General features: G+C 34.4%; 1 protein-coding gene and 1 pseudogene across 1 annotated transcript; both read left to right on the top strand.

The window, feature by feature from the left end:
* The first annotated feature begins 1,085 nt into the window (after positions 1–1,085).
* On the top strand, positions 1,086–2,776 carry LOC116123348 (pectate lyase-like). The gene is made up of 4 exons (XM_031409135.1): positions 1,086–1,229; positions 1,313–2,053; positions 2,145–2,283; positions 2,376–2,776. The coding sequence occupies exons 1-4, from the start codon at positions 1,114–1,116 to the stop codon at positions 2,595–2,597; spliced, it is 1,218 nt and encodes a 405-aa protein (XP_031264995.1). The 5' UTR covers positions 1,086–1,113; the 3' UTR covers positions 2,598–2,776.
* A 10,326-nt stretch (positions 2,777–13,102) lies between these two features.
* Positions 13,103–13,995, top strand: LOC116123367 (annotated as a pseudogene).
* Positions 13,996–14,354: the final 359 nt, after the last annotated feature.

Genomic DNA, 14,354 nt, shown 5'->3' with positions numbered 1-14,354 from the left:
TGACATGTCACTTTGTATATACATTTTATAAGTATAGTATTATTTTTTAATAAATCATGTGTTGCTAAAGTCAAAAGCCTAATATACTTAAAATGGGAAATTAAGATTATGAATACAAATGTTATAACAATATATCAATATAAAATTTTAAAACCAAAAATCATTATCTTATAAAATGAACGTGTATAGTGTTCTATAATAGCCAATACTTTATGTTTCAAAGTATGTGAAGAAACAAAGACTTGATAGAGGTGTCAAATGGGCAAGTATTTCGGGCTTGATCCATAAAAATAAGGCTCACTCAACCTTAGGCCTAATCAGTCTCAGCATGTGTTGACCATGAAAATTGATCACAAATTTAAGGCCGAAAATAAAAAAAAGTCAAAATTTCTCTACGTCACCTGCGGTAAGCATTAACATGGGAAAGTCAACAAAGGGCCTCGTAATTTCTGCCTCATTGCAAATCTAAAGTCAACAAAGGTCATCATAGTCAAGAGCAAGTGTAGACAAATATTTCCACTTCCGAGAATTTTGCAAATTCCCCGTTCATTTCTGCATTTATCCAATTTTGTTCATAAGGTAAATTAATTAAAATTAAAATTAATGACTTAATTCATGTTTCCGCTAATGTATAGATGAGTTAATTAATTAAATAAATTGTCCAAAGTAATATATATTTATGGTCCTAACCATACTTGTTCTGACTTATTAAACAAAATTCGCGAGTTAAAGTGAGCATGAACATATAATATATTTAAATAATTAATGAAATTAAAGTGAAAACCAGAAGTAATTAGCTGACTTATTAAACTGACATTCTAATCACACGATCAGATAGGGTTAGCTATAATGAAGAGATAAAATCAATTGGTGTCTTCAATAATTGACGTGGAGGTTTGAATTTATTGGGGGCTTGATTAACTGTTTAAAACTACCACATGAATGCCCGCGCGCTATTAAAACCTGAAATTACGATGAAGTGGACCCAGAATGTAAATTAACAGAAGATTAATCACGCCAGCTCTCTCGGCGTTATTCCTTTATATAGCCCCACGCACAACTCTAACTTACTACCACCAAGCTCTCCCAAGAGAGAAGAAACTCAAAGGAAAAATGTCAAACCTTTCAATCTTTCTTGTACTTTCCTTCTGCTCTCTTCTAATAATCCCAAGTTTGGTTTCTTCTTCACCAGTTCAAGACCCTGAGCTAGTTGTACATGAAGTACACAGGTAATTAATGCAAATTACTCTGGTTAAAACCATGCTTAATTTATATTTGGTTAGAGTTAATTTGTAGTTGTTTCTTTTGACAGGAGTATCAATGCGTCTAGGAGGAACTTGGCCTATTTGTCATGTGGAACTGGGAATCCGATTGATGATTGTTGGAGGTGTGACCCGAACTGGGAGAGAAACCGTCAAAGGTTAGCTGATTGCGCCATTGGATTTGGAAAGAATGCTATTGGGGGAAGAAACGGTCGGATTTATGTTGTCACAGATTCCGGCAACGATGATCCTGTGAATCCGAAGCCGGGAACTCTCAGGCATGCTGTGATACAAGATGAGCCATTGTGGATTATATTCAAAAGAGACATGGTGATTCAGTTGGAGAAAGAGCTAGTCATGAACTCGTTCAAGACTATTGATGGTAGAGGTGCAAGTGTTCACATTGCTAATGGACCATGCATAACCATTCACTATGCCACCAACATCATCATTCATGGCATTCACATACATGATTGTAAGCAAGGAGGCATTGGCAATATTAGAAACTCTCCGGATCATTCCGGGTGGTGGAAAGTATCGGACGGCGATGGGGTGTCCATCTTTGCAAGTCAACACATTTGGGTTGACCATTGCTCGCTATCGAACTGCCATGATGGACTCATCGATGCCATCCATGGATCCACTGCCATCACCATCTCTAACAACTACATGACCCATCATGATAAGGTCATGCTCTTGGGCCACAGTGATTCGTATACTCAAGACAAGAACATGCAAGTCACTGTTGCCTTTAATCATTTTGGAGAAGGGCTAGTTCAGAGAATGCCAAGGTAATTTATATATTATGTATTATTATTATTTATCAATGTTGCCAACTATATAGTATAAATATTTATAATGTTTTCACAATGAGTTTTGCAGGTGCAGGCATGGGTATTTTCATGTGGTGAACAATGACTACACTCAGTGGGAAATGTATGCCATTGGTGGAAGTGCGGCTCCTACTATTTATAGTCAAGGCAATCGATTTTATGCACCCAGTGAGAGATTTAAGAAAGAGGTAGTTATAAATTTATATTTACTCTCTCCATGCACGAACACTTTTACGTTGCAATCTTCTATGTCAAATTTGATTTTATATGTATAATGCAGGTGACCAAACATGAGGATGCACCGGAGAGTGAATGGAGGAATTGGAATTGGAGGTCAGAGGGGGACTTGATGTTAAACGGAGCGTATTTCCGGCAAACCGGAGCCGGTGCATCTTCAAGCTATGCCAGGGCTTCTAGCCTCAACGCAAGACCATCTTCTCTTGTGGGTTCAATAACCATGAAATCTGGTGCACTCAACTGCAGGAGGAACTCTCATTGCTAATATTTAACAGCATAATATTAAGCAAGATAAATGGAAGAGAAGAATCATTAGTCAGGCTGTTAAATTAATTTAAAGTACTTGCAGTTTCTTTAATTAACTATCTATAATATATAGCAACCTCTACTTATTGCTTTAAAGGGCGCTATCCAAGGATTTTACTGCAATCCTTGTTATATATATGTCAAAGAAAGCGACCGCAGAAGTGTTGCTTTAAATTAAAGTTTTCAATTAATTTTCCTGTGTGTCGGTATTTATGCATGCTGCAATCACTCACTTTTGCTCAGCAAGAAAACAGCTTAATTATGTGTGGCTGCTTTATTTACTTTTGCTCTCTAATCGTACTGTCAAATTATGATGGCGGGTTTTCCTGTTTCTTCAGTTAATAACAGTAAAAAAATATGAACATTTAAGCACTTCTTGATGGCTTGATGTCAACCGTTATAGTGATGGTGCAACTTCTTCAATCCTCATTATACATATGCATTCACAATGGGCAACCAAGTCAGCAAGATGTACACGAATACGGAGTGTAAAAGAGAATTTATACATGCATTGCATGGCTCAGAAGTCAGACCTCCACCCAAGTCTTTAATGGAAGAATCGAGGAAAAAGAGGGCTCAACCTCAATCTCACCTAACTTCTTTTTCCGTCAATCATGCAAAAACATCAGCAGGACACTGTGTGGGTCTAAGGGGAAGGGAACATTAATTCTCCATGAACTACTATTAATATATATTTCTCGTATGCAAAAACATATACTCAGTTCCTAAGGTCTCCACTTGGAAATATTGTCAAGGCAATTCATCCCTCCAGTACTTGTGATTCCACTCTGAAACCTTCAGATAGATAAATCAATTCTATTTATAAAAGGGTTCCATGTCAGGATGCTGATTTATATGATGACTTTCTCTCCTGCTTATTCAGCGCCTGGAATCTGTCCTGGAATTAATGTACATGTCTTTTGATTTATTATATATGCATATCCCAAAGAAATTAAAGCTGCACACCGAAAGTTATAAGTTGATCATCAATATATTTTACACAAAGAACAACAGTATCCGTGTAAAAAGGGAGAATGACATGTTCCCACCCAAAGTTTGGCAAAACGACACTTTCTTATCCATCAAGTTTCAAAATGACACTTTTCCACCCTTCGTCAAGTTTTGTTAGTATTTTCTGTTAATATTTGATTGAAAAGACGAAAATACCCTTAAATAGTTTATTTCTTATTAGTTTATTATAAATTAAAATTTAGTTAAGTCAAAGTCTTTATTCGATTATTTATTAGTTCAGGTGTAAATATTTTTTTTCTTTTGTTTATTTAATTAATTAGAAATATTAATTTTTTATGTTAATCGGTAAAAATGGAAAAACACTATATTATCAATTCTATTTATAAAAGGGTTCCATGTCAGGGTGCTGATATATATGATGACTTTCTCTCCTGCTTATTCAGCGCCTGGAATCTGTCCTGGAATTAATGTACATGTCTTTTGATTTATTATATACGCATATCCCAAAGAAATTAAAGCTGCAAACCGAAAGTTATAAGTTGATCATCAATATATGTAACACAAAGAGCAACAGTATCCGTGTAAAAAGGGAGACTGACACTTTCCCACCCAAATTTTGGGGAACTGACACTTTCTCAGCCGTCAAGTTTCAAAATGACACTTTCCCACCCTTCGTCAAGTTTTGTTAGTATTTTCTATTAATATTTGATTGAAAAGATGAAAATACCCTTAAATAGTTTATTTCTTATTAGTTTATTATAAATTAAAATTTAGTTAAGTCAAAGTCTTTACTCGATTATTTATTAGTTTAGGTGTAAAGATTTTTTTTTCTTTTGTTTATTTAATTAATTAGGAATCTTGATTTTTTATGTTAATTGGTAAAAATGAAAAAATATTATATTATGAAAAACATTATAAATTTAGTAGATTATTGAATAATAGTGATGAGATATATATGACATTATAAATAAATAAATATTAAGGTCATTTAACTTTAAATAATTTCATAGCATCATTCCTAACTTTTTAGGTGGGGTTAACTATTTTTTTTTTTTGGCTAATTAAAAATTTTATAAAGTCAAATATTTAAGGGTATTTTTGTCTTATCAGTAAAATATTAACGGAAAATATAATAGCACCTAACGAAGGGTGAGAAAGTGTCATTTTGAAACTTGAAGGGTGGGAAAGGGTTGTTTCACCAAACCTTGGGCGGGACAATGTCGTTCTCCCGTGTAAAAACTACTCGAGCTTTTGGGAAAGGAAAAAAAAAATGTCAAGATTCTTAAAAATTGTGCGGTATTATATATCTTTCTTGTAGGTGATTTAGCAATAAAATTACTTTATAAAAGAAAAAGGATATTCTAAAATTAATTAACTAAAGAGGTGAAGACTTTCAAGAATTTTTTTTTTTCTCTTGCGTTTTCACTCATCTTAACAACAGTCTTATTACATTATTAAAGGCAGGTATCCCATCTCTCACATTAAGTCCAATGAACATTCTTACCTTATACACTCAACGGGGAGCGGGAACCTTGAGTGCGTCGACATATGCTGATAATCATGCAAGACATGAACACTAGATATGTATATCGTACTCAAAGGTTTCCTCTCCACAAGCAGTGATCCCCAATTCAAACTCCACAACTACTCTAAAATTAAGCAAAACATGCAATACAACAATATTGTCTTTCCTACCCTTCCACACATAATACATACCACAAAAGTATGTATGGACTAAAAATCGTTTTGGGTCTTATGAGGTCCAAGCATGAAACATCTACTACATGATCCAAGGCCATAACTCAATTCCAGGTGGGTCTACGTCAAGGTTTATATCATGGGTCAGACCCATGACACTAACCTAGCCTATCCAGTTTGGACCATCTAGATTGGGCCTCATCATTAGCCCACCTAAGGCTAGGCCCTTTGGTCCGTTGTATCCTTTAAGGGTTCAGAATCCCACTAAAACCTTAATACACCTACTTCCTATTTGAGTTTTTATCCTAATTCACCCAAGATCTTGCATCTTATGTGAATCAAGACTCTCAATCCTACAGAGGTAAGTAAATCAAGGTCTTTCCTATTTATTAGAACTCTGTCATTATGGACTCAGAGTCCTACTAGGATTCGAATATCTTATGACCACTATATAAAGAGAGGTCTCGCCTCTCATTAAGGATCCATTATTCAATGCCACATGCTTGCAATCAAAGTTCTTGCTCTTGAGAACTAGCACCTTAGCCGTAGCTCTATTCTACGATTAGACTTCGGTAAACCCTTCCTCTCCTTAGCCCTCATTAAATAGCCTCATTCAGCCTTATTAACTTGAGTGTCGAAGTGCCTATGGTAGACACCACACCGGTGTTTTACGAAAGCTTCGTGCTTATCTTCTTTGTGCGTACGTTCAGAAGATTATTAGTGGCCTCAACTTACAAGATCAGACCTCATTCCGTAACCGTAGATTTTAATGTCTACAAAGTGCATTCACCACAACCAACCATTCCAAACCTCAATTCATCCAACACATAAGAGTTATGCAAAACACAAACAATTATACGCATATATACATATCACATTCAAGATACCTTTCCTATCACAACCAATTTAATATACAATTACATTAGATTACGGGGGTTACATAAACAATACTATATTCATTCAAGATACTAACATATACACGGGGTCACAATATATATACACATGATTTTCTTGTAGTTGGGCATTTGATACCTTTGTTTAATAGTGCTACATTAATTCTTATGTGGGAGTTCATTTGGTTTAGAATTTAGTAAATTCATTTTTTTTAATTATAATTTAATATTAATTATTAGAGGTGGGCATTAGGGACTGGACCCAAAAAGCCCACCCAAAAACCTAGGCTTAGGATGGGTCTTCGTGAGGATCGATCATAGGGGGTCTGGTCCTAAAACTTGGCCCAAACTGTGGAGGAGGGCTCGAGCCCTGGTTCAGGCCCTTCTCTAAGGCCCAGGCCCAAAATTTTATTTCATTTTTTCAAAATGATCTTTGGAAAATTACTAAAAAACCCTTTTTTTTTTTTTTCAAATTTATAATAAATATGGGGGCTAAAAAAATGTTACAAAAAAAAATTGCATTGAGCATCCAATGGTCAATTTACCGTTAGTTGCTCAATCAACGGTCAACTGACCGTTGTAGCCAGTGGTCAGGTGACTGTTAAGAGGCAATGGTCACGCGGGGGGGGGGGGGGGGGTGGCGCGGGTGCGTGGCGGGGTAGGGGTTTAACTTTTCCCCCAAATCTCAACTATAAAAAAACCCCCTAAACCTCCATTTTGTTCTCAATTCAACTCTCAATTTATTCTCTTCTCTCAATCTACTTACTCAAATTCTCTTCAATCCAATTTATATTTACATTTATTCATATATATTATTCAATTTTAACAATTTTTCAATTTCATCTATTATTCATATTATTATTCAATTTTTTCATTTTAATTATTTATTATTTTATTATAAATTCATAATGGATTCTCGAAATTATGCATTCGGAGGCTCATCCTCAAATGAGTTTTATGTTCCATCCATCAAAGAAATGGAAGGGTTCGATCCATTTTCACCCTTTCTAGAGGTAGCAACTCTAATTCCACAACCACAAATGATCGGGACTGGGTATAGCCTAACACAAGCGAGCTACGATTCCATAGCCCAACAGTCAAAGAGGGTCATGTCCGGGGTATGACAATTCTTTACCAAATCAAAACAGCCAAAGTTAAATGGGTTGCGGGGAATGCAATTTTTGTTCAATTTTCATCTGCGCAGAGAACGGGACTTTGACGATGTGGCGACACTTGCAGAAGAAGCACCCCCAACAAATATAGTAGTCCAGCCAGTCTGGTTCAGGTTCAACCTCACAGGTAGGCAAATTCAAATTCAACTTAATTTTAATCCATAATCATCAACTTTCTCAATATGACAATACAATGAACTCACAGCAAGAGAGGAAATAGAAAACTCATATGTGCTACGAAGTCTCCTATTTCTTTATCTGAAAATCTTTATTTTGTTCAAATGATTAAAACTGTTTTTTGTCCAGTATTTACCCCTTTTAGTAGAAGTACAACTAGAAGGGACATAAAAAACCTTTATGATAAAATAAAAAATCAACTTAAAAAAGAATTTCAAAATTTTAGGAATATATATATTGCACTTATTTCAGATATATGGGTTGCTAGATCAAAAACAGATTTTTTAAGTGTTATAATGCATTATTTTGATCATGGTTGGATTTACAACAAAAATTGATAGGTTTTAAAGCATTATATGAAAAACATAGTGTTGAAACTATTTATTTTACAATTATTGAAGTTTTTCAAGAATATTTTTTATCTGAGAGAGTTGTGGCACTAACGCTTGATAATGTAACTGCTAACACCCCGGCAATTTTTTTATTTGAAAAGAGATTGGATCCGCATGGTGAAGGAAATTTTTCTCACCAAACATGTGCTTGCCACATCATTAATTTAATTGTTAAAGCAGGTTTAAAAGCTATACATTCGAGGATTGAAAGGGTGCGTGCAGCTATTGGATTCATCGCTAGTAGCAATTCAAGATGGACTGAATTCCGCAAATATTGTCGCCAAGAGGATCTACCAATTGAACCAAAGAAGTTATGTATGGACATGCCTGTCTGTTAGAACTCCACGTACCTAATGTTGGACAATGTTATACCAACTGCAAGAGAAATTACAGAGTTCGTCAACCAAAAGAACTATCCGGGGGAAGTCATCAACGAATTCGATTAGACGGTTTGCGAACTAATTTTTTTGTTTCTTAAAGTTTTTTACGATTCCACTAATTTATTATCCTACTACTAATGTAGTGTTAGATATTTTATTTCGAATTTCTACAACTTTTGCTACATAAACATACAATGAAGATTTGTGTGACATTATTGTTTTAATGGGAAAAAAATACCGGAAATATTGGTTATATATTCCATTCTTATATGGATTAGGTCTTATTGTAAATCCTAGATTTAAATCAAGCATATTTAATTGTACGGTTGCTGAGATAGGTCATAATTTACAATATGACAATATTTCTTATTTGATAGACTTAAAAAAAAATAAAAAAAAATTGGAAAGCCTTTTTTCTTTGTATCAGACTAGACGCATAGTAGTGTCCAGCGCCAGTAGAGACAAGCAACAGGACCATGATGAAGACCAAGGATGGCAAGGAACGAGCATCTGGAGGTTTATGGAACGCGACAGTGTTGGTGGTGGAAGTAGTAGCTCATACAGACACCTTGGACCAAATGAGTTGCATCGGTACCTACAAATGGACATGTCCTACATGACCGTGAAGAAGAAGCGTGAAATAAATGTGCTTCAATGGTGGAACCACAATTTAAGTTAATTCCCTATAGTAGCCCAAATGGCACGTGACATTTTATCTGTGCCAGTTTTGACAATTGCATCTGAGTCAACATTCTTAATTAGTGGTCGCATTGTCGAAGAAAGAAGATGTTCTTTAACCAATGAGATGGTTGAAGTCATAGCATGTTTACGAGATTAGACTTAGGCGAACAAAAGAGATCAGCAGCACCTTGAAGATCTCGAACTACTCAACCTCTTTAGAAACACAGATTTGAATGATGTAAATTAATAATTTAATATAATAAAATTTATTTAATTGTTTGTTTGTGAAGTGTGATTGTGTGAATATTATATTTATGTTAAAACTTAAAATTAAATTATTATTATCTCCTTAAAGTTTAAATTAAAAACACCCTAAATTTATAACTAATTAAGAATTAAGTCATTATTCATTAACATTTAATCATTCATTTATATTTCATTATTTATTAATTAAAAATTTTACAAATTACCCTTAAAAAATTACATTAAACCCTCATATAATTTTGATTAAGTCCCTAAATTAATAAAAAATAAAAGGGGTAAATAAAATTATTTAGGCCCATGGGACCGATCCCAAGACTGGTCCTATGGGCCTAGGAACAATCCTAGGGACCGATCCAGACCCTAATATACTAATCCCAATGGCACTGGGCCCAGACTCGGGTTCGGTTGGGTCTGGTTCCTGCCCACCTTTATTACTTATTTGGATTAAATGGGTAGACATTGACATGTAATATTTATATGAAATTACTATTCTTAATTTCTTTGTTATTTATTACTTTAATTATTATTGAACATTAAATTAAACACTATCACAAATATTTTATAATATATTATTTTAGTCAATCTTAGGATACTATTTATATTGTATAATTTCCAAATTATATCAGTATATTTTGTAATTTGTAACTAACATAATTAAGAGATTCAGTGGATCATTTTTTACTTATACAATGTATGTACTTCTATAGTAGATATCAACCAATTGAAATATCTAATTATTCAAACAAAAGTGGTGTAAAACCAATTTCATAAGCAATCTGCTGTAATACCCAAGATGTCAAAGGTATGTTCCTAACTCAAAATAGTCATTTAAATGTTTATTTTATATTAAAAAGCATAAAATCTAACTAAGGGCAAAATAGTCAATTCATTTGGAATGGTATGAATCAATTATCCATAAAGAGGCTTAGGGGAAAAATGGTTATTTTGCCTATGGATAAGCATTGAAAAAGTCAAGGATGAGTAGGCTTCATTGCATTTAATGGCATTAATTAAGTAATAATTATGTCTAGTGTGAAATGACCAAAATGCCCTTATATGAAGAATTAAGGACTTATGAGTTATACAATTAAAATAATTGGGCCAATTGCATAATTTTGGAAAATAAATGAAATATTTTCCTATAAATGAGATGAAATTCGTTCAAGCCAAAGGAGAGAGCCTTTCTTCAACATTTCTTCCATTTTCTCTCAAATCTTCCATGAAACAAGCTTTCTTTCTCTAGGTTTTCAAGGAGTTTTGCATAATTTTTCAAGGAGAACAAGATAGGAGCCTTGGATCTTCAATTTGAAGGGTTTAAGGTAAGGATTAAAAACTTTAGTTTTGATGTAATTTGAAGATTTGAGGTAGATGTTGAGGTATAATGTTATATATGTAGGATTAAGGTGTAAAAGAAGTCAAAGGCAAAGGATTTGTTGGAGGAAGTCTTTAAAAAGGTAAGGAAGAACCTCCCATGACTTTAGGGTTTATGCTAGGGTTTGTAGATTTTTATGAAACCTTAAATTAAGGCTTTAAGGCATAGAATTAGTTGATGGCAAGTGTAGTTGAACTCATTTATTCTACTTATTGCCTTGAATTCATTATACATGAAGTTATTGCTCTTTATGTTTTATGAGTTGTTATGTTTGATTGAAGAAAATGAAGTGTGGATACTGATTGTGGCAAAAATTGTAGTATTGGAGGCCACATGGTGTTGAATGGTTGCTATTAGAAGTGTTGATGTGTTGTTTGCATTAGCTTACAATGTTATAGCAATAATGGATGATTATGGAAATGAGATTTTACACTTCCTTTAAGATGTTAAAGACTATTAAGGGGAGGTTTATTTGATCCACAAGTTAACCTATTGGTTAATGTCAATAGGAATTGATGTGGCATAGTTAATATGAAAATTCGGATTTAATGGGCTTAGGGGTTTTGTTAACCCTGCTTCAGTATTTCGACCATAACTTGAGTTATAAAAATCAAAATGAGATGATTCTTAAAGCATTAGAAAGCTAAGACACAGACCTATAACTTTTATGTTTATGCCAAGAGCCAATTCGTTTGAGAAAAGGATGGAAAATGGCCTGAAGCATAAACTGGTTATTAAAGTTTAAGATTTAACATAATCAATTCTTATGATTATGAATTGATTATTAATGTATTATTGTAAGTATGCCATGTACTAATGTTTACCCATTAGTTAGATGATATTTGAAAGATATACATGGTCATGATGTTAATACATGATTAATGTTATGAAATGGCATGAAGATGCAATATAATACATGTTTTAAGATGATGTATGTGAGCAAGAGGTAATGTAAATGGATTGATAATCCATAGATGAATTAAAAGTATTAAGCTCACCAAAATATGTATTTACATGCCATAAGATGTTAGAGATGCAAATAGACATGATAGAGATGCATATAGACATGATGGAAAACGCGTAAGCATATCCTCGTATACCGGTTGAGGAAAGATGAATATATGCTTTAGATGCTAAATAACGCGTAAGCACGCCTCCCGATGATATGAGCTCTAGATGAAATTTGAGGCTAGATGATATGAAGTGCTTAAGATGCTAAGAAAGGTCCGATCGGCTAGACGTTAAATGTTTCATATGCATTTAGTTGCATTACATGAGTTATGATGTTATTTACATCATGAGATGATTTATACTCATGTTAGATGATTTTAGATGTTATGTCATGATATGTGATGTGTGTGTACACATTGATGTTTATATAGCCATGGGATAAAATGATGAAAAGCATATGAATTAGTAATAAAAGGGGAAGTATCCCTAGATGTAAAAGATAAGTGATGTGTTAACAGATAAACGGATCATTCCTTACTGAGCGATTAGCGCTCACCCTTTCATTGTTGATTGCTTTGCAGGTAGACTAGAAGCGAGGGATGCTAGAGACAGCGGGACTACACGTGAGGGGAGATGATTTATTATCATCTCGATATTTTTATCTTGATGTAAATATGTAAATGATAAATATCTGTGAAATACATTTGGAAGCTTCCACCCTATAAATATGTTTTGATCTTGTAATTTCTTAAAGTTTGTAAATTATAAGTTTAGATCCTGCGTGATATTTTATATGCATGTTTTGGATATTATTATTATTATCCTTATACAGATTTTTTCTAAATACAACTCGTTCTCCAGACATGTATCCTCGGGATTCTCATTGAGGGATATTCAGAGGATACCTGACTGGAGGGGGGTTTTACACCTGCGCAATGCGCGGGGCTTTCAACTAGTTACCTATTAATTGTCATGTCACTTATCTTCATTTATTATATATACAAACGTTATAACAATACATCCATATAAAATTTTTAAACCAAAAATCATAATCTTATAAAATGAATGTGTATAGTATTATATAAAAAATAAAAAATTAGGAATGTGGTTGCTTAACTGGTTAAACTACCCTAAAATGTATCATGCACTAATGGGGAGAACACATAAAGTTAACAAATTGAAGTAAAGGACCACTGTTAAAAGGGTGGAATATTTGTAGAGTCTCGGACAAATTGTAATGAACGAATAAATACATAAAGTTAACAAATTGAAGTAAAAGGTAACCAGGACATTTGCCCCCGAGTCCCTGACCATGACCATGCACAAATGATGAAATGAATGAATACAAACATAAAGTTAACAAATTAAAGTAAAAGCTAACAATGATATTAGCTTTAATCATGGCTTGACATTTAATTTAAATAACCCACTCACAACTCAGATAACAATAAGCACTATGGAAGAGTGACAGATCCCTCTATCTTTCTTGTAATTTCTTTCTTCTCTCTTCTAATGATCCCAGATTTTGTTTCTTCTTCACCAAGCTAAGACCTTGAGCTAGTTGTACATGAAGTACACAAGTAATGCACATTACTCCTATCAAAACCATGCTTAATTTATATTTGAGTAGTGTTAATTTATAGTTGTCTCTTTGACAGGATTATCAATGTGTTTAGGAGGAACTTGGCCTATTTGTCATGTGGAACTGGAAATCCGATTGACGACTATTGGAGCTGCGACCCGAACTGGGAGAGAAACCGTCAAAGTTTGGCTAATTGCGCCACTGGATTTGGGAAGAGTGCTATTGGGGGAAGAAACAGTCGGATTTATGTTGTCATGGATTCCAGCAACGATAACCCTGTGAATCCGAAGCCGGGAACTCTTAGGCATGCTGTGATACAATATGATCCATTGTGGATTATATTCAAAAGAGATATGGTGATTCAGCTGAAGCAAGGGCTAGTCATGAACTCGTTCAAGACTATTGATGGTAGAGGTGCAAATGTTCACATTACATTGCCAATAAACCATGCATGGTTATTCATTATGCCACCAACGTCATCATTCATGGCATTCACATACATGACTGTAACCAAGGAGGCAATGGAAATATCAGAAACTGTCCGGAGCATTCCGGGTGGTGGACTGTATCGAACGACGATTGGGTGTCCATCTTTGGAAGTCAACACATTTGGGTTTTCCATTGCTCGCTGTCGAACTGCCATGATGGACTCATCGATGCCATCCATGGATCCACAGCCATCACCTTCTCTAACAACTACATGACCCATCATTACAAGGTCATGCTCTTTGGCTTTGCATTGATATCAATTGATGTCTCTATTTGGTGGCCTGCAAGACGGTTGATGAGGACTACTGCTTCTACTATGGATATTGAGATGTAAGAAGTTATTACCAACCTGCCTCACTTTACATTTGATTTTGTTTCATCTCTACGATATGAGCAGCAAATCTGCATAATTCGCCCAATTCAATTTGAGTGTGGAGTATCGTTGTCGTCTATGCCTTGCGGCCACTGCTATCACACTGATTGTCTTCATGAGTATTTTTTAGATGTCAGGCGTTGTCCTTGTCCTTTATGTAGGGAGGATATATATTAGATATTGGTTGCCCCAATTATTTGTTTGTTAATTATCTATTTTTGTAACTTTGTAATGAGCAAATGACATGTTCCCACCCAAGGTTTGATGAATCTACCAGTTACTACTATTGGTTTCATAAATTCCAGATTCACTCCCTTAAA

The sequence above is a fragment of the Pistacia vera genome, unplaced genomic scaffold (genome assembly GCF_008641045.1).
Source record: "Pistacia vera cultivar Batoury unplaced genomic scaffold, PisVer_v2 Contig142, whole genome shotgun sequence".
Lineage (NCBI taxonomy): Eukaryota > Viridiplantae > Streptophyta > Magnoliopsida > Sapindales > Anacardiaceae > Pistacia > Pistacia vera.
This window is presented reverse-complemented; position numbering and strand designations above follow the sequence as displayed.

Excerpts from the sequence above, each read along its gene's own strand:
- LOC116123348 (XM_031409135.1), top strand. The coding sequence starts at position 1,114 with ATGTCAAACCTTTCAATCTTTCTTGTACTTTCCTTCTGCTCTCTTCTA. Across the intron at positions 1,230-1,312 it reads GTTGTACATGAAGTACACAG|GAGTATCAATGCGTCTAGGA; the intron begins GTAATTAATGCA and ends TTCTTTTGACAG. Across the intron at positions 2,054-2,144 it reads CTAGTTCAGAGAATGCCAAG|GTGCAGGCATGGGTATTTTC; the intron begins GTAATTTATATA and ends TGAGTTTTGCAG.